Source organism: Schistocerca piceifrons, chromosome 2 (genome assembly GCF_021461385.2).
Source record: "Schistocerca piceifrons isolate TAMUIC-IGC-003096 chromosome 2, iqSchPice1.1, whole genome shotgun sequence".
In the NCBI taxonomy this organism is placed as follows: Eukaryota; Metazoa; Arthropoda; class Insecta; order Orthoptera; family Acrididae; genus Schistocerca; species Schistocerca piceifrons.
This window is the reverse complement of record NC_060139.1, coordinates 556,550,751-556,572,737: the sequence shown is the minus strand read 5'-3', so window position 1 is coordinate 556,572,737 and position 21,987 is coordinate 556,550,751. Positions and strand designations below refer to the sequence as shown.

The following is a 21,987-nucleotide window of genomic DNA, read 5'->3' as shown; positions in this document are numbered from 1 at the left end:
TAACTGCATTTGGTGTTTTATAGGCACGGAGAAAACAAACATCCGGAGGCTTAATATGTCCAGTGGTTCCAGATGGTATGAGTTGCAATGTCACATATTTTGCAGGAGGGATAGTTTACTCTACAGTAGTATGATTTTTATATGCAGACAAGGAATAAAGCAAAAGCAAGTTGTTTTAATGAGCTATTGGCCACAAGCAGTGCTGATACCATAGTCGTAGTTCTCTTTTGCCCATTTTCCCACTGTTGCTTGCTGTGACATAAATATTCCCTACTGTCCTTGCAAGATCACTCACTTGGGAAAGAATCATAGTGGGCAAAGTAACTCCAACTATTTGCAGCACAGTAAATAACTTTCCAGCCAATTTACCATTTAGATGAACAGCCAGCATAATTATATACAAATGTGTTAAAGAATTGATGTTAGTTGATCGTGATACAACTCTCATGGTACCTCTAATTTCTAGGGTTCCTTTCATATGTGTTTCCTCTTCAAAACCCAATTGGTCAGAGTTGGAAACAAATTCCTTATTGAATGATGAAATAAGTTTGTTTATCTCATCTACAAATTTTTGGGCCGATTGTGCAGTTTGTTGAGCATTGTCAAGGTGACACTTTATTTGAAATTTCGTTTCTTCCATCTTCCAATTCTGTGGCACTGTTTGCAGTTATGCAAACGTCCACTGCTTCCCTGGAACCACTGTGCTCGATGTCACATGCAGTTTGATGTGCATAATGTAATAGGTCACTGTCAACATATATGTTGTAAATTGTATCTGGTTTAGTTTATTTATTTGTGATATGCTCCATCGCAGTATTTGTAATATTATGTGTATGTATTGAGTGATTTTTTTTTTTTTGTGTGTGTGTGTGTGTGTGTGTGTGTGTGTGTGTGTGTGTGTGTGTGTGTGAAGTGTAATGTTTGTGTTACACGATGATGATAGAAGAGAGTGAAGGGAGAGCACCAAGGGGCCCCCAGACTTGACGACCCCATCCAATGGATGGATCATCATTAACAGTGTCACATGCCTTCCTTTCATGAGGCACTGCGGAGGGGTTTGGTATTTAAATCAGAACATTGGCAGTGAAAATTTTATGCACTACACAGTCACATTACTGTGGAGTTATTTGAAATCTTATGAACTTGCTTTTAAGTATGCCATGGATGATCTACCATATACATAATTATGCTGAAAATGATTGTCCTTTACTACATTTCACTATAGATGGGGTTTGTGGCTCCCTGTCCGACAAGGCTGATGAATTACATGTCTCAATATTTGTTTTAATATCACTTTCACTTGTTAAGCACATTTCATCACCAGTTGTACTCGTCAAGTACATTGTCCGCACAGTTGAGTGCATATGGCACCACACATTCCACTGACTTATCTTGCAGAAATGCTAATATTTCATCTGTCACGTACTTCTCACTCTGCAAAATCCCTTGGATTCCTGTCTGACAAAGTGCCAACTTCAGCAATGTTGTAGGTATAATGCAATGTTCATTTTGTTTGTCATTGCCATTGTTTTATTTTGTATCAACACCTCTAGCACTGTTGTGAGTTACTCATTGACTAAGCAGTTCACCTACGCTCCATAGCCTCATGCTGTGTGCACCATTGAATACCTCCAGTTCGCACCCTGTTGCCATTAACAGCCAATATTGCAGTTGCGTGGTGGACAATATGTAGAGTGTCAAATTCTGTAAACATTATTGGCCTTTTGTGAGCTCACAATCAAGGTTCCTTTGTCAATGTAGGCTTCACAAAGATCATTATCATCTTGTGTGTGTTAGAAAATCATTGAGCTTAGCCCATGTCATGAAATAACATTACAGATATTTATGGAATGCCAACGGACCTCCATTGTGTGATAATGTCTAACCATCAATTTGAAAACTTTATTATTGGAACTCATGATCATGTTATATTTTCAAGCCTCCGTACTCTAGTGAGCAAATTTACAAGATCATATAAGGTGCTTTCTTTTGTGCTGAATTTTTAATTAGGCACTTTGAGGGTTTTATGTTTGTACCTCCCACAGAAATTACTGGGTGCTTCACTGAACCACCAGTACCAATGTATTACATTCTGATACTGTGCTGGTCAGGGTGACTCGTCTGCTTCAGACAGTTCCTTCCAAGGTGTGTAACAAAAATGTGTGCCCAAACTTTCTGGAAACATTCCTCAAACATAGAGAAATACAATGTGTTATATGAACAGTGGCCCAGAAACACTTTATTTCCCTGTTAAAACTCAATTTCTACTTCTCATCATAATCATATTGATGATGGGAAACACATGCAAACAACATACCAGGATTACAAGAAATGTTTTCTTACATGAAATGTGCAAAATACCCTTTTGGCTGTGTTTGGTCAGAATGTATAGTAAGTTTTAATTCTTAGGTTCACTGCCAGTGTTGGTTTAATAGAATGAAAATAATGGTGACATGTGACACTCTTCATTACTTGTATTGATATGTTACTAAATTCACTGCTTTACTAGCATCGTCCGCCCCGATAGCTGAGTGGTCAGCGCGGCGGTCTGTCACGCCAAGGGGCCCGGGTTCGATTCCCGGCTGGGTCGGACATTTTCTCCGCTCAGGGACTGGGTGTTGTGTTGTCCTCATTATCATTTCATCATCATCAGTGGAAGGCAATGAGAAACCACCACCGGAATCACTTCCCTAGAAGCTCATGCGATGGACTTCTCTGATGAGGCTTCCCCCATGACAAGACCTGCCGTAAGGCAGAACACAAAGTTTAAGTTTTTTTTTTTTTTTTACTGGCATCCAGCACATAGCATCAACTGTTTACTGTTCATCATGGTTTCCTGTGTGTCTCAGCAGATGATAGTGGCTGTGGCATTCAGCATTTGCATTGGGAGAGATGTCTAGAATGATGGTACACCAACTGGAGAATATTTGAAGCAACTGCTTGTTGTCTTTGGGAGCAAGAGTTGAACTGATTCCTTAGCCTCCACACTCTCTGGACCTAAAACCTCTAGACTTTTATTTGTGGGGGCATTTGGAAACTCTTGTTTATGGAACCTTGGTACAATATTTACAGAGTCTTCGTGTCCGAATTGTGGAAGGCTGTGAAACAACAGCCAGTTCTCCAGGGATACATCACCACATCAGGGATTCAGTGGAAAAATGGGTTGATGTATGTATTCTTGTTAACAGAGGACATTTTGTACATTTCCTTTTGGAAAGTGTTTCATACTGTGCTGATACATTCTTTTCCTGTGTGCTTCCCGTGATTAATGTGATTGTGAAGAAAATAATGTCCAACATGGAAATAAAGTGTTTTATACTCATGCGCATATAACGCATTTACTTGCTCTATGTATGTGGAATGTTTCCTGAAAGTTGTGGCCATAACTTTCTGTTGCATACTGAATAGTAACACATTATTCCAGTGCATATGTTACGTCATGGATTGAGTAGTTATGGACCTCTGTGTAACTTTATGGAGATGAAATGTCACCTCTGTCAGATACTTGTGGAATTGACCTGCCATTCAAGCTCCTCAAGTTCATATTGTCTGTCTTGCATGACAGTCTTACAAGTTCTTTCTTGTCAATCTAGAAGCAGATAATTGGGTATATCTTAAGTAATTGCTTGCATTTAGAGATATGGTGAACTAATTAACATGTAAGTAATGAAAAGTTCAAGATCAATATATTGTCGAAGTTTTAGATTCTCGGATCTGTTGTATTTTGGCACATGTTCTGTTGCAGATGTTGGATCCATGATAAAGTAAGCATCAGAGGGAAAGAAAAGTTATGACTATTTGTCACTACCTATGGCCTTTCAGGCAGTGTTCAGGTGCTCTAATATCAATGTGTAAAACATGCAGTCACATTCTCAAAACTGAGAAAAGGTGTTTAGTAATAATACCTGTGCCAGCATATTTTCTTTGGGTTTAGCTTGATTAAACCATTGCAGACATTGCCAAGGAATGTTAGAGTGCATGAGCTCAATAACTAAAATGATGCTATTAGAAAATTCTTGCCAATTATTAGCCATATTAAATAAATATGTGACAACTTCAATGATTGACTTCTCAGATTGCTCTAGTTGCCTTCCTCTTTTCCTCTACCTGATTTTTGTTTCCAATTTCACTTTTTTGTATCTTGAGTTTTCATTTCACCTTTAAAAGTGTGTGCCCCCCCCTTCCTCTCTGCAGTTTTTGTTTCTTACCCTCTGTCTTTACTTCTTTATGTTACTAATTTGCTGATACTCACTGTAGAGTTTTTTAATCTGCCACATTTTAAAATTTATGTGCTCATCATCACTGCTCCAGTTGCTCATATACTGCAGCTCATAAATGGCTTGCGTTTAAAATGATGTTAATGTTGATCAAATTTTGTCTACGTAGGCAATTATGAGGCAGTCAGGCTGCTCCTGAACAAATGATGCCAGTTATGAAACTGCTTCTTCTTCTGTAGCACTACAGCCTTTGGTGAGCCTTGGCTTCAATTGTTTCCCTCCACACTTCACAGTTTTTTGCATCTCTTTTCCACCCCTGGTCTCACATACTCATGAGCTGCTCTTTTACATCATCAACATTTCTGTTTGTTCTAGGCATCTATTTTCATCTAGTAACATAGAGCACATCTTTAATCATTTTCTTTTGTATTCTTTTTTCTCTGCCATTCTCTCCACATATCCTAGCCATTGTATTAGTTGTGATTTGATAAATTTTACTATATTTCTTCCTTGTATTAATGCCTGTAGCTTGGTGTTATAGCACACCCTGCAGCCTTCTTTCTCCCATATTGGACCATAAATTTTGCATAGTACTTCTTGATCAAATCTTAAGGCATTTTTGCCATCTTCTGTCAGCGTCAGTACCTCTGACCCATTTATAGCCACTGGGTGAACTAGGGAGTCCCATTCTTCTTATAACAAGATTGTTTCTGAAGAGTTGTAGATTTACAAAATAAGCTCTGTTTTCTGCATGCAACTTTTCCCTTATAACTTTCCAATGCATCAAAGCTCCCAGTAACTGAAAGAGGACACTCCTTTGAAACATTTCCCATTTATGTTTAGACAGAATTTCTTTTATTTTAATTTATTCTGAGGCCGATTTTTAATATTTCTCTTTCCATTGCCATGTTTGTTCCGTTAAGTATATTGCCATTTCTTCTTACCATTGCAGTGTTATCAGCGTATGCACATATCTGGCTAATTTTAATAAATATGGTGCCTGCTTTATTGAATTTATTTGTTATGCTGTGCAGAGCTGTATTGAATTACACAGTGGTGAGATTGTCACTTTGCTTCACTCATTTGTTACAAAGTTTTCACTTGGCCTGTTGAATATATCTATTTTTGCTCTTGTCTGTATCATTATCATTCTGATTATATTTATTAATTTGGCACATAAACCAACTTCTTTCAGCCTTCTGTATTTTTGCTGTCAAAGAATTGTTTGAAAACAGTGAATAGTAAGTGCAGAGCTTTATTATCTCTGTAGAACTTTTCAGCTATTTCTCTGACCACAAATATGTGATCAGTTGTTACTCTGTCTGATTAAGAACTACACTGATATGCATCTTTTGTGAAATTTTGCATCTTTTTGTTTAGCATATTTGTGAAGATCATGTAAGCCTTGCTTTTCACATGTTGGTCTGTCTCCTTTGTTATAAATGGGAATTGTTATTCCAGTTCTCCAATTATCTGGCATGGTTTCAGTTTACCATATATATGATATCTGTGTGTGCAGTTCCTTTATTACAGCACTTCTCCCACATCCTGTTAATTCAGACATTGTGCTGTCTTAATTGGGGGCTTGATTGTTTCTCATGTTGTGGACAGCCATAAATACCTCTTGCAGCCTTGGCTTCCCTCCATCATTGCCTACTTCATCTCTGCTCTTTTTTCCTGTTAGGCCCTCTCTTTCTTCCAGGGTGGTATTATGGGTGTTTGAAATATTCTGCACATCTCTCACTATCTGTTCTTCCTCCCTTATCATCCTCCCATCTTTACTTGAGCATGCTTTTGTTTGTGGCTGGAATCTACTCCTTATTTTGCTTACAACATGATAGAATTTTCTCATTTCATTCCATTCCTTTACCTCTTCTAGTTCTTGAAATTTCTTCTTAGTGTGCTTTCTTTTCTTTCTCTTGCACAGTCTGTTAGCACTCTTCCTTAATTTTCTGTATTGTTCCACATTATTTCTGCCTTCTCTTTGTGACAATCTCATTCCTGCCCTACTCATTTCCTCTATTGCTAACCTGCAGTCTTCGTCAAACCATTCCTGGATTCTTCTGCTTCTTCTCACACCTGTTCTTTTTTATACAAAATTGTTAATGGCTTGTTAAATCCTGCTCCATCTTTTGCCTACTCCTGCTGGTGGCCCTTTACTACTCAATTTCCTACTTGGTGTTAGTTGGTATTTTTTTATTTCATCAGGAATTTTGAGTTTACCTATATTCCGGTCCATCCTTATTTCTGACCTATTGGTATTTCCTAATGATAGTTTATCTCTTAAGACTGATTTTGTCACAAAGTGATCCAAGTCACAATTTGGTCCTCGGGAACTCCATGCATCTGTAATTGAGGTGGAATGGTGGGCATTCATTAAAATATGGTCAATCTGGTTGACTATCCCATTAACTGCAGACTTCCCTGTATGCAGACAAATCTTCTTTTGTGGGAAACAGGTGCTCTTAATTATCATATTATTTCATGTTGTGAATTTGCACAGTAAGGCTCCATTGTTGTTGTTTTCTTTGTACAATGAATGCTTGCCAGAAACTCCATCTGGATGCTCATTCCTCATTACTTTTGTATTAAAATCTCCTACTGCTAATATCAAATCATTCTTAGGTTCTGCGCAGCATACTTCTTCCACACGCACATAGAACTGGTACTTTATTATATCATTCTTATCCTCCATTGGTGCATGTTCATTTATTGTTGATATGATACTGAATTTCCCTCTTATTCTAAGTCTGCACATTCCTCCATTTATTGATTCAAATCCTAATAGGCTTTTCCGGGCATTCCTGCCTATTACAAACCCTGTTCCAAATTGGCCAGTTATTTTCTCTGGCCCACTTCATACTGTTTAGTATATGAGTTCATCAACCTGCCCATTTTCTTGCCATATTATTTTCTGTAGTTCTACAATATTACTCTTAAATTTTAAAATTTCATTGGCTGTTTGTTCTGTTTTTCTAGGGTGAAGCATCATCCTCACAGTCCATGTTGTTATTGTCACACCAGTTACCTATTTCCATTGCTGGGGTGATGATATGTGTTTTCCATCCAGTATCCAAGATGTCTGTTGTTTCTGCAATTGTCTTTTTTTGGAGTATGGGTTTATCGGCCCCATGCCAAATGCCCTACCTGGAAGACCAGAATTTGTATCAGGTTTGTGCCGTTAGGGAAACTGGCTTCACTGCAACTCTAGAACTCTCCCTGCCTTACGTTGTGGGACACACTTTGTCTCACTACTCTGTCAAGACCACTCCAGCATAGGTGGCCTTACCAGAAGCTATGCTACTGCTAGCAGAAGCCTCGACTTCATCAATGCACAGAAACCCTGCCACGCAGCACTGAAGGTGCCTTCAATAATGTGGTGTCCCCTGGGGGGGATCTTCATCAATGCACAGAAACCCTGCCACGCAGCACTGAAGGTGCCTTCAATAATGTGGTGTCCCCTGGGGGGGATCCAGTTATGAATAAATAAATGAGTAAAAACTATGTCTCACATACCTTTATTTGCTATGTGTTTACCTACCTGTTAAAAAGAGGAATTTGTCGAATATACTTTGGTATATGCTGGAACCTGTTACTAAAGCCAGAGACACATCTTTTCCAGGAAGTATGCTTGATGTTACTTAATCAAATAAGTAATTTGAGCAGTGTCTTGCATTCATGAATTACTATGTATATAAAATACTAACCAAAATCTTGAGTTAGAAGAAGCTATGTATCTTTTCCTCAGTAAAATTTCATTGGAAGGAGGATTTTCAAACTTTTTTTTATAAACAAAACAACATTTCAGGTTTTACAAACAAGTTGCTGATGCAACCTAGTTTTAGCCAACCCTCTAGAGAAGCAAAGTGGTTTTCACATGCCCCTGTGAATATCGATGAACACTATATGATATGACTATGAATTTAACCAGTGATACATATTTTTGTATGTTTTTGTTCTTAAAAAAGAACCTTAAATGTGAAGACATTCTCTCAAATCTTTTTGCATCCACAAATATAGAAATCCTATGAGTGGAAAAATTATGGAAATTTTTAGTAATATAAGGAGATGATAAAAATAACAAATATGTTTCTTCTCTTGCTTTCAGCTTTTGGTGTCTTGGCTTGTTCCATCAAAGCCACGAAATCCAGGTTGCTTGCCTTTCTGGTTGTCTCTTATGCCCATGTTCTTATGGATGGTTGTGTTCTTTGCACAACCTCACAAGGTTTGTATTATTATTATTATTATTATTATTGTTGTTGTTGTTGTTGTGGTCTTCAGTCCTGAGACTGGTTTGATGCAGCTCTCTATGCTACTCTATCCTGTGCAAGCTTCTTCATCTCCCAGTACCTACTGCAACCTACATCCTTTTGAATCTGCTTAGTGTATTCATCTCTTGGTCTCCCCCTACGATTTTTACCCTCCACGCTGCCCTCCAAAACTAAATCGGTGATCCCTTGATGCCTCAGAACATGTCCTACCAACCGATCCCTTCTTCTGGTCAAGTTGTGCCACAAACTTCTCTTCTCCCCAATCCTATTCAATACTTCCTCATTAGTTATATGATCTACCCATCTAATCTTCAGCATTCTTCTGTAGCACCACATTTCAAAAGCTTCTATTCTCTTCTTGTCCAAACTATTTACCGTCCATGTTTCACTTCCATACGTGGCTACACTCCATACAAATACTTTCAGAAATGACTTCCTGACACTTAAATCTATACTCGATGTTAACAAATTTCTCTTCTTCAGAAACGCTTTCCTTGCCATTGCCAGTCTACATTTTATATCCTCTCTGCTTCGACCATCATCAGTTATTTTGCTCCCCAAATAGCAAAACTCCTTTACTACTTTAAGTGTCTCATTTCCTAATGTAATTCCCTCAGCATCACCCGACTTAATTCGACTACATTCCATTATCCTCGTTTTGCTTTTGTTGATGTTCATCTTATATCCTCTGTTCAAGACACCATCCATTTCGTTCAACTGCTCTTCCAAGTCCTTTGCTGTCTCTGACAGAATTACAATGTCATCGGCGAACCTCAAAGTTTTAATTTCTTCTCCATGGATTTTAATACCTACTCCAAATTTTTCTTTTGTTTCCTTTACTGCTTGCTCAATATACGGATTGAATAACATCGGGGAGAGGCTACAACCCTGTCTCACTCCCTTCCCAACCACTGCTTCCCTTTCATGTCCCTCGACTCTTATAACTGCCATCTGGTTTCTATACAAATTGTAAATAGCCTTTCGCTCCTTGTATTTTACCCCTGCCACCTTTAGAATATGAAAGAGAGTATTCCAGTCAACATTGTCAAAAGCTTTCTCTAAGTCTACAAATGCTAGAAACGTAGGTTTGCCTTTCCTTAATCTTTCTTCTAAGATAAGTCGTAGGGTCAGTATTGCCTCACGTGTTCCAGTATTTCTACAGAATCCAAACTGATCTTCCCCGAGGTCGGCTTCTACTAGTTTTTCCATTCGTCTGTAAAGAATTCATGTTAGTACTTTGCAGCTGTGGCTTATTAAACTGATTGTTCGGTAATTTTCACATCTGTCAACACCTGCTTTCTTTGGGATTGGAATTATTATATTCTTCTTGAAGTCTGAGGGTATTTCGCCTGTTTCATACATCTTGCTCACCAGATGGTAGAGTTTTGTCAGGACTGGCTCTCCCAAGGCCGTCAGTAGTTCCAATGGAATGTTGTCTACTCCGGGGGCTTTATTTCGACTCAGGTCTTTCAGTGCTCTGTCAAACTCTTCACGCAGTATCGTATCTCCCATTTCATCTTCATCTACATCCTCTGCCATTTCCATAATATTGTCCTCAAGTACATCGCCCTTGTATAGACCCTCTATATACTCCTTCCACCTTTCTGCTTTCCCTTCTTTGCTTAGAACTGGGTTTCCATCTGAGCCCTTGATGTTCATACAAGTGGTTCTCTTATCTCCAAAGGTCTCTTTAATTTTCCTGTAGGCAGTATCTATCTTACCCCTAGTGAGATAAGCCTCTACATCCTTACATTTGTCCTCTAGCCATCCCTGCTTAGCCATTTTGCACTTCCTGTCGATCTCATTTTTGAGACGTTTGTATTCCTTTATTATTATTATTATTATTATGGGATTCAAAAGTACAGATGACAAATTACAGTGATATTGAATTACAAACATATTCTGGATGATTTTGAACAATGAGTGCAAACTGTGCTTGACTGTTAAGCTTTTTCTTAGATCACACTTATTGACAGTATTTCTGAGAAGAGGCTAAAAAAACGAGCTAAAGCACTAGTGTCCCTACAAAAGGTGTCCCATATGATTACAAAAAGGATACTTAATACCATCTGTTGGTTGGTTAGTTGTTCAACAAAAGGGGAAATATTTTTAAGAAAATGAAATTTTCAGTCACCCTCCTTACCACAGTGTCAGAAGACAAGACTTTCAATACAGACATGCAGTTTTCAGTGAGCAATAACATACTTCATAAGATCTGTTGTAAAGATTGTGACTCGTAGCACACAGGAAAAATAGGTAGAGATCAGAAATGCTGAGTCACAGACAGGCACAACAGAAATCACACACACACACACACACACACACACACACACACACACACACACACAAATCACAAATACAAAAAACACAGCTCACTTTTGTTGTGCCTATCTGCGACTCAGCATTTCTGTTATGTGATGAATAACAACTATCCTTTTATTGTAATATTGAATGTAAACAGAGAAGGGCAGCACAAACATCACAGGTTTGTTTGAGTCATGAGAGAATGTCACAGAGATGCTGAACAAACTGATCTGGCAGACACTTGAAAATGCATGCAAACTATCCTGTGAAAGCCTACTTTAGAAATGAATGTATTACAACCTCCTACATATATGACTCATGGAATCACGAAGTCAAGATTAAACTAATTATAGCACACACAGAGGTAGTTAAGTAATCATTCTTTCTGCACTTGATATGTGAAAGAATGAAAAAAAATTTAAAAAAAAGGCCTAATGACTGGTACAATGAGAATTGCCCTCTGCTCTGGATGGCAAAGTATAAATGTAAATGTAGACAACTATAACCTACACAGACCATAATTTCTGTGGACACTGCATGCTAGTTAGTTAGTCAGTTATTTGTGTGTTAGTTGATCATAATTGCAACCTCTTGCTATTATCATAAATGTGTCAGTCTATTTTAAAGTTTCCAGTATAAAGAAGCAAAGGTGTCTTCCCTGTGCTAAAAGCCTGTTCTTTGTGCATCACTGTTTACCTTCTTTGGTGGGTTGTTTTTTCCTTTGTTGGTATTATTCATATCTTTTGCTGTGGAACTTGCACGCCCATGCAGTGTTCTTGCCTGAGCAGTTCATGTAACAAGTAGTAACAAGTGTGCAATCCCTGATCCACGAACAGTCTGCTCACATTTCCCACATGTTGCCTCGATTTTACATGTTAAGAGTAGTGCAGCTGTAATTTTGGCATTCATAATAGTGGATGTCTTTTGGTGCACTTAAAAGATTAAGGACATCAGCTTTGCCCTTTTTGAGCAACACAGGCGAATTAATGTTCTTTTAAGGGTGACTGTTTCCTTCAACTTCCCTTTTTGATTATCTATCTCACCTCTACGGCTATTGCAATTTACTGATTTCGACTGACATCACACTATTATGCCAAGATACATCCCCTTTCATGAAATTAAGTATACTATGTTTCTCTCTGACTGCACAATATTCACTCAGCTACTTGCATTTCAGAAGGTACTATCCTTGCGATATGTTGACGTCTCAATTACTTCAGTCTCTGGCTGCTGAGGCAAGACTGTGTGTGACTGTATGCACATTAATATGTGCACCAGTTCAGTTTCTCCAGCAGCTTTGTGACATTTTCTCATGAGTCAAACAGACCTGTGATGTATCTGCTTCCCTTCTCTGTATATATTCAATATCCCCTGTTAGCCTATTGGGTATGGGTTCAGCACACCCAAGGATGAGCTGCACAAGTGTTCTATTAGCAGTCTCTTTTGTAGACTTATTGTAAAGGGTCTTTCATTAAGAGTGAGAGTCCCAGTCTGGCACAGATTTTCAGTCGTCATTCCATTACACAGATGATTGTTGTCCATATTCGTAATTGCGAATACATGTGATGTATTTCATGACGGTTGTAGTCACCACAGTGCCTGTTCCTTTGGACGTGCATGTATATCTGAAGGAACAGTGCATTGTAATTCGGAATAGTAGAGGCACTGCAATATCATTCTTATCTGCTGACACCGGGCAAGCAACTTTCAAGTAAAAGTCCCTCCTTTATGGGAATGTGTGTCATGGATGTATGAGAACAGGTTGTAGACACATTGTCGATGACATATGGAAGTTTTGTTCTGGTCATGAGTCATGCTCAGCTAGCCAAATGGTACAGGAAACACTCACAATAAGTGGAAAATCTGGGTTCGAGTCCCAGTCCGGCACAAATTTTCATAGTCGTCATTCCATTATACAGCTGATGGTTGTCAGTATTTGCAAATGTGAATACATTTCATGTATTTCATAATAGCTGTAGTTGCCGCAGTGCTGTTTCTTCACACACACATGCATGTCCGAAGGTACATTGCTTTGTAATTTGGAATAACATAGGCTCTAAAATATTGTAGTAGTGGCATTACATCTTGATAGCAGGACAGGTGTTCACCTCCAAGTATTCCAGAGTTTGTGACTTATCAGCACAGATCTGGGATTTTTATTATTCTGAAAGAAAGAAATCCATGGATGTGAAATCACATGACCATGGCAGTCAGTTCACAGATCCATGTCTTGAAATGATCTGGTCACCATAATTCTCCCTCGGAAAATCAAGCGTAAAACCAGCTGTGTGGCATGTAGTGCCACGTTGCTGGAAGCACATGATTTAATATCGATGGTCTCAAGTTCTGGCCACAGAAATTCCCGTAACATGGATCTGTAGGGGTTGCTATTGACAGTAATGGTTCTTCCATCATCATCTCGAAAGAAATAAGCTCCACTGACACTGCCGTGCCATAAACCGCACCACACAGTGTGTTTTTCTGAATGGAGTGGCATCTCATGGATCACTTGTAGGTTCTTCTGACTTCTATACTGACAGTTTTGCATATTGATGGAGCCACTAACACAAAAATGTGCCTCGTCTGAGAAGATGATTTTTCCACTGAAATTGGAATCATCTTCCATCTGCTGTACGGCCCAATCAATGACCTCACGATGCAGTCTGTCATCATTTGGCTTCACTCTTGAGTCAGTACAGCTTTGTATGGATGTAGGCCCAAATCCTTTCACAAGATTTGCCAAATTGATGTCTCTGATACCAGCAGCCACTGAGATTACATTTGGCTCTTTCTCAGTACTGACTGCTACCGCTGTGATATTGTCCTCACCCTCACTTAGCAGTTAACATTTCTTGTTGATGGTATCTTGTTAAGTAGAATGAAATCCCACATGAACCTAACCACAGTGAACAGTATACCTCAAGTAAAGAAATGGTGAATGCGACCCAATTACCTGGTGAACAAACGATGAGCATCCATAACTGAGCTGCCCCTCTGGTAAATTTTTGTAATGACTTCTGTGCATACAGGAAGCGTGAGTCGCTGCACGATGAAACTGCAGTTGTGTTGGATATTTTCACACCCAGAAGCACACAAAAAATTATATTAAAACTGGAAATTTCAATGCTATCCTTTATTTCATTAGTATTCTAGCAATGTACTGAATTCTGCCACCTGTTTTATCTATGTTGTTATTCAATTTCATATCCCTACAGATTGTTGCATCAAAATATTTGTACAAGTTGACTGACTCCAGTTGTGGCTATTGATATTGTAGTCACAGTATACAACTTTTTTGTTTTTTGTTTTGTGGAAGGCTTAAATTCCTTTTCTTAGCATTTTAACGTAAGTAATCTTTGCTCCTCTTCAAAAACTTACCAAAATCAACACATTATTTTTCACCCTTTTTTTTACATTATTTCATTATCGATAACTGATTCACCTGCAAAAGGTCCAATTTTGCAACTAATCTTTATGATACAGTTACTACAATAGTGCACATGTTGAATAAATTTATGATATGCTCACTTTACCTGACCTCTTGAAGTGTGAGATGACATTTTTATGATATTACATGTCCCACTTTCAGGCTTCTGTGACAGTGAAAGATGTTTGTGATGTTTATTAGTAGCTTTCGGGACATCCCACTGTGCTAGATATTATTCAGTGGATGCCATGACAAATGGCTGTTGAACTGGCTTGTGTAGAGGAAACCTTGTCTTAGTCTCGTCTAAGTGCCAACCGGTTTTTCAAAAGGATCTGCCAACCCACATTATATACAACATTATGAGATACAATGTTTTGTAAGAGAAAATAACAATATAGAAGGTTTAAAGTTCAGGTGTTCATGCCATTTGGGTAACCTGGAAGACAATTAACATCCTTTTCCAGCACTCGTCAGCACACAAGGAGATGAAGATCTATTAAGAATGCTGCAACATGGTTAGGTTGAACTGACTGGCAGGACCATCTCAGCAAACATCAAGAAGTGCAACTAATAGAAATATACTAAATGAATCTACTAACATCAGACATCAAAGGGTTACAGATTGCACACACTGATACCATACCATAAATAATAAAATTTGAATTTCATCCTCCCCCCTCTCTCCCCTCCCCTCCCCTCCCCTCCTCACCTCTCCCCTCCCCTCACCCCCTCCCACCTCCTCCACCCTCTCCCAACTACCCTCTCCCCTTGACCTACTCCTCCTCTCCCCTCTCCTCCACCCTCTCACCACTACCCTCCCCCCTGACCTCCTCCTCCTCCCCTCCCCCCACCCCCCAATGGCATTCCACATCACAAGGCTCTCTCAATCTTTCCACACAGCTATATCCCCTTCATCCCCCATTTCTTCTCTGCGGGGATTTTAATGCTCATCATGTAGAATCAGGCTCCACTACAACATGCCCATGGAACTGAATGGCTGAAAGTCTCCTGTTAGAGGATCTGTGTTGTGTCCTCTAAAAATTGATAGAAAAATGCTCTTCAGCAGTGTTGCAGGGTTGTTCAGTGCCATCAGTCCCTCAATATGCACTCATTAAAGAAAGTGTCCAGGAATAGGTGGATTGCAGTATGAACATTATTCACTAAGTTGCTGCTGCATCCACTCAGACTTTTCTGGATGATTACAAAGAATTCTCATTTGATTTTGGAGAAAAGAGGGCTGCTCTGCAGTCAAGGACAGATGGGCATCTCTGTGTAGGTTCAAAAGTTGACCAAATACTAAAAAACCTTGCAGCCTTTCAGAGAGTCCAGAGCACATGTTGCTGAATTATAAAAATCTTTTATTGAATGGGACATTATTAGGAAGATTTCAGTTAAAGGTGCCTGATAATCTGTCAAGGTGAGATGTGGAATGATACTCTCCAGATGATCTAAGAAGCCTTTCTGTTCTCAACAAGATTGAAAACTGTGGATTCGTCCTAAATGGATCAGATGTGCACCACACATCAAAGGCTGCTACCTTGGTACTAACTGTGTTTGGGATGCACACAAGGCCAGTCCATATAATGATACCTGTATGAACCAATGTAGAATTAGTTTAAATTCCAAAGAAGTGCCTGCACAGGGGAGAGTATTAAAGTTGTGGAGACCAAGTGCCAAAGCATTCACAACAATGTGCCAGAGTTTGAAGGACTCTTAATAAGCAGTGTAAGTCACATAACACTAGAAACAGCAAGTTGCCTAAAGCTAAAAATTGAAAACAGTGACTTTTCTGGAGTAAATCCAAGTATGTATTGAAAGGACAGGGTAGTGGGAAATGGAAGTGGTGTATTTATCACAGTAGACAAGAAACATAAATTCACCAAGATATAAACTGAAGCTGCATGTGAGATTTTTGAGCAAGAGTCAGCATCAAGAGTGGGCGTAAACTAATAATTGTACCACATGGTCTCTCTCTCTCTCTCTCTCTCTCTCTCTCTCTCTCTCTCTCTCTCTCTCTCTCCTGTAACATTTCATTGTCACATTCATTATACTTAGTTCAGGATGGGTTTGTGTTAAATTAATGAACCTATTTTGGTGTGTATTGACATCAAATTAATTTTTATTCAATGACCAGTTCTTTGAACAGAGAACTGGAATTGCATTGGGGAGCGCTTTGTGTGTGTATATATATATATATATATATGCTACTTTTGTTCTTTGGCCTCATGGAAATGAGAATGTAAATGACATTTTAGAACATCTGAATTCTATCCACATGAATATTCTCTTTACAATGAAAGTGGGAATTGATGGCTGCTTTGATGTGTTGGTTAGGAGGAAGATCTACAGTACATTGGGACATGCTGTGTATAGGAAACCAATGCACACTGATTTGTATCTTCAGGTTGATAGTTGTCACCATCCGGCTCAGGCCATGGGGCCCATGTCATCTCAGACTCTGAAAGTTTGCCAGCTGTCTTAGCCCACTCTGAGATCACTTTTCACCTGAACAGTTATAGTGAAAGAGAGCTTAGACTCATGTTGCATTTTCAACCTTCTGTGACAAAGTGGAACCAATGTCTGTGTTCTTTTTGTCTTATGCAGGAAGCATTTCCAACAGCCCGAATTCCTAGCAGTTGTGGCATGCCATACATTGGTCAGACCATCAGGGCCATGGAGGACCAGTGTACTGAGGATAAGTATCTACCATGCTTCACAACAGCAGTGCAGATCTGCTATTGTTGTTGCCTTGGCACCAGTCATCCTGTGGAATATAACATCACAGAGATTCTGGCATGCACTTCCAACTATTGAAATAGTGTTATTAAGGAAGCAGTTGAGATTAAATTAACAGTGAAGTTGTTGCTAAAATTCTGCATGGAATCCAGCTCCCTCCTTGTGCTCACCTGTTGGAATTAATATTAACTATCATTAACCTCTGACATTGGTTCTTCATTGGTTGTGTGGTGGTGCTAGTTGTTTACACTGTGTGTGAGAGTGTGTGTTCTCTTTCCACATATGCGCCATATACCAAGGTTTTAAATGTACTTGCAAAGCATTCTCTTACTGCATTTGTGGCTTGAAAATGATGGGGTGTGCACCTGTCAAAATATCGGTGGTTGATGAAGACTTTACCTGGCTGCATTCCCATGTGTTGTTTGAACCTTTTATATGCCAAGAGAAACTCAGGTTTCACATCATTATCAAAGTACAAAGGGCTTCACATTATTATCGAAGTATAAAAAGCAATTGAAATGAGTTGAGCTTACATAACAGTAGGAGCAGAAATTTTCTTAAAAAACTTAAAATTGATAGCAGTGACATTTTTGGGGTAAATTATATCTATATATTCAGCAAACCAAATAGAGATAGTACTGTCATATGTCAGTGACAAGAGCATGAAAAAGAACATTGATTGAAGAATAATTGATCATGCACTAGATACGTAAGTACCTAGTAGAATAGTTTTGATAATAGGGACCCTCTATTATACAGGGTGATTCAGGGGGAACGTCACATAATAACCAAAAAAGTACTATGCGGATGATTTTTGATTGATATGAAACTGGAGTGGATTGAAAACTACACACATCTGTGAATTATTATGAAGACAAGTGAGATTATTACTTACTGAAATGCTGTGTGTGGCGCACTGTGACGTCACCCTCGAGCTCGGCTGCGCTTCATCAGCAACGTGTTGGCACTGTTGACCCCTCCTCTAACGATATCGTGAGGCTGCAATTCCACCGAATGTCATCTGACACCTTTGGAGCGTAGCGCGACCGCAATTTTTGCTCTGGTATACATGGTGGAACCACTAGGTACGCTTGAGAATGATTCGATGACACTAATCCATCATACAAGAGGTGTTAAAAAAAAAAAAAAAAAAAACACACACATTTCAATGCACTTGTTAAAGCATTGCAGGCTGTGTTGCTTCCTGCCACCCTCCCCCTCCCCTCCCCTGCCCCCAATCTCTTGATCACAGTCTCCCGACACTGCACCAGGCAGCCTTGTCTGGCCACCATCTGGTCCCTGCACATGCTGTTAGGCAGCACTGACATTTCTCCCCTCACTTATGCCCTTCTATTCCTCCCTCTTCCACACACAGATTGTTGCTTTCATGTGACATGACACCTTTGCATTCTATCCAGACAGAGCAGTCATATATGTATGATGTGCATGCTTATGTGAAAGTGTGTGTATGTTTTCTTTTCTGAAGAAGCCTCTGGCCAAAGGCTCAGTGTGTAATTGTCTTTTCATTGTTCGTATCTGCAAATCAACGTATCATCTTTACAGTGACTAGCAGTCTATCCTTTTCATAATACTGCTGATATTTCAACCTGTATTTTCCATTGTTTGATTTTTCCTGATTTTTGTTTTGATAATAAACTTATGTGTTTGTGATATTTGAGTAGTTTTAAAGCAGTGTCCCTCAAAGAAGTTGTAGGTTCTATCAGAAAGAGGATATGTAATGAAAACATTTGGAGGCTGATGTTTGGATGTTGACATGATTAAATGATATTGACCGTAGTGTTAACTATGATGGAAAACTTCCCTGTTATGCATCCAACTGGCCAAACTCTTTCCCATAGTGGCCATAGTTATGAAAAGTTACTGTGCAGTAGTATTTTCTCGTGACTGACCTTAATATTATTTTACAACTACTATCAATTAAGGAAGACATTTTCTAATAGACAGAAGTAGTTATGATAATTTACTTATAGAACTGATAATGATAGTGACATATCCCTTACAAAAACATCTTTTTTTTTCAGGAGGAACGATTTTTGTTCCCTGTTTATCCACTTATTTGCCTTAATGGAGCAATAACTGTTGATGCACTGCAGAAACTTTGGTTTCGGTTCTTTGTGGAAGATGGAGAAAAGGCATCACATTATCTGAATCACACAGTGCCAATAATGGTGGCAGCAATAGCTGTTTGCTCACTGTTTGGGATTTCAAGGATATTTGCACTATACAATGGTATGTCCATAGGTAGTAATACAGTAACTCATTTACATACTCCTTTATAGTACTAACAGTTTAGTTTGTACATAGTTTTTATTTCTGTAGACTTCCACTTTGTTTGGTTAAATAGTTGTTCTTCCATGTTAGAACACTTCTTGAGCACTACTAAACATAGAGCAATGCACTGAAAATGAAGTTGAAGAAAAATCTACCTAATTACTCAATAGCAGAACTGTTTTGCTGTTATGCCGATACTATTTCATCAAATTATAGAACGTATGGAAAAGAACACTGTGGATGGTGTAATAGAGAGAACATGGTCACCTTTCATCTGTGTAAATAAAAATGTAAATGTTAGTTTGCTGAAAATCTCCAAAAGTTCTTCACTTGTAATATATAAATAAATATGTAATATATAAAGGGGAAAAGTTGTTACAAAAATCTCACTTAGTTCTTGACCTATGTACTTAAAATTACTAAACAACATATGAATGGTATAGGCTATATATTTTTAATATATGTTAATATATAAATATATATGGAATACATAAGGGTGAAACATTGTTAACAAAAATCTCAAAAAGTACTTGACTGGTTTATTCAGATTTTTACACATTACTCTAATAAAGATTTGGGTATATGTATAAGTTGTTAGTAAAAATATCAAAAAGTTCTTGACTGATTTACTTCAGATTTTGAATGATACCCTATTAAACATTCAGACAGACATATACTACCTTCAAATGTTTTTTTTATTCCAGTCTTTGATCACAATATAAATTCCTTCGATGATGACCAGTTTCAGTCAGTAATGACCATCTTCAGATCTACAATATAAAAAAATAATATACACTGAGTGGGTAGGCTATCTTTCAAAACAATATAGCATTTCATATCACAGTATACTCTCATACAAACTGGGAAATGTACAGATAAAACAAGGTAAAGCGTGCCTGTTCCACACCATGGCCTAATGTGATGAAGCCATAATGGCATCATAGTATGAAGGCTTTCACGACCGGATGACATATCTTCTGGTAAACCTTCCGGGATGTAAGGTCGTGGTCCATGAAACTCTTCAGCTCCTAACGTTTCGTCCAGAGCTGCGCTGGACATCTTCAGAGGGGTGTTTCTCCTCCGGTGAGTCTTGCCGACTGACGGGTCAGACGTCTGAGAGCGACTTATATATCTTAGAAAGTGGGCGTGACCAGAGTTACACGTGATATGCAGAAATAATCTTTGTCAGAGATAAAACTTAACTATCAATCGTAATCTCGTCACGGGTAAAACTGTCTAGCAATTCTGTAGTGCTACTGTCCAAATATCACTAAGTTTCATGGTCTCTTCTTTCCGATTAAAATTATCCCTATGTTTATATATTTCAATTGCTTCTCTACAAAGCCATGGGTAATAGTTCGTTGTCGTAGATAAAATTTTTGTTTCGGAAAACTTCACTTGATGATTTCCTGACTGAAAAGCGTGTTCTGCTACAGCCGATTTATCTGTTTTTCCTAATCGGCAAAGACTTCTGTGTTCTTTTAACCGCATATTTACGCTTCTTTTTGTTGTTTCAATACAAACTTTACCACATGTACACGGAATTTTATATACACCACTGGCTGATAGAGGAGCGCGTTTATCTTTTACAGACCGGAGAACATGACAAATTTTCTTCGTTGGTCTAAAAACAGGTCTAATATCATGTTTACTTAAAATCTTTCCAATCTGATCCATTACTTTCTTTATGACCATGAAACTTAGTGATATTTGGACAGCAGCACTACAGAATTGCTAGACAGTTTTATCCGTGACGAGATTACGATCAATAGTTAAGTTTTATCTCTGACAAAGATTATCTCTGCATATCACGTGTAACTCTGGTCACGCCCACTTTCTACGATATATTAAGTCGCTCTCAGACGTCCGACCCGTCAGTCGGCAAGACTCACTGGAGGAGAAACACCCCTCTGAAGATGTCCAGCGCAGCTCTGGACGAACCGTTAGGAGCTGAAGAGTTTCATGGACCATGACCTTACACCCGGAAGGTTTACCAGAGGACATAATGGCATCGTCAAAACATATAAATACACTCAACAAAGCATCGTCACTTAGAACTAAAATAGGATGTAAAATAGGCCGCATCGTCCACACAGTCATTTTGCAACTGGCATTACTGTACAAAACCTGCTAAAGTGCAGTAGATATCAGAAATCTGTTTTCCTATATGCTTCATAGATGTCACTATTGTGGGCTTAGATGTATTCTTCATTTACATAAGAACCATAATCTGATAAAAAACACATTAGGTAAAATATTTATACCAGACTTCTAAATTTTGATAACTATTATAGAAACCAATTGTTATAAAATAAAAGACAAATACAGTTAACCGTATAAAATTATGAAAAGAAAATATATGTAATACACTGTCTATAGCGACCTATAAATTACCTATGAAAGAAAAAATGTCGATATGACTAAATGACTGAAGAAAAGACAGATCAGTGATCAGTGCCCTGTATTGGTTCGGCTGCCAAGATGTTACATAGGTGTACAGCGATTGTAAGAACTTAACCATAGAGGGCTTTTCAACATTGTGATATGTCTCCCACAGAAAACGTTTATACAATGTTTATACAGAGGGGTCCACAAAATGTTATCCACTGTTTAAAATTCCATAACTGGCAAACTAATTGACAAAGTGTAGTGGTAGTGTAATATTTTGTAGTTCTGACAATCACCACACAAGCGTTGTATTGCGTTGTTTTGTTTTGGCAGATGACAGTCACCAGGTAGT

The 21,987-nt window shown here is 38.5% G+C and overlaps 1 protein-coding gene across 3 annotated transcripts in view; it reads left to right on the top strand.

Annotated features, from left to right (window-relative positions):
• The window catches only part of LOC124776550 (alpha-1,2-mannosyltransferase ALG9), a 144,395-nt gene that overhangs the window by 50,319 nt on the left and 72,089 nt on the right, over positions 1 to 21,987 (top strand). For all 3 annotated transcript variants that reach the window (XR_007015633.1, XM_047251585.1, XM_047251586.1), the window contains 2 exons: positions 8,326 to 8,442; positions 18,998 to 19,205. Coding sequence is in view for 2 of the 3 variants with exons in the window: in XM_047251585.1 (XP_047107541.1) it covers positions 8,326 to 8,442; positions 18,998 to 19,205 (325 nt within the window). In the remaining variant the exon portion in view is untranslated. The remainder of the gene's footprint in view (positions 1 to 8,325; positions 8,443 to 18,997; positions 19,206 to 21,987) is intronic.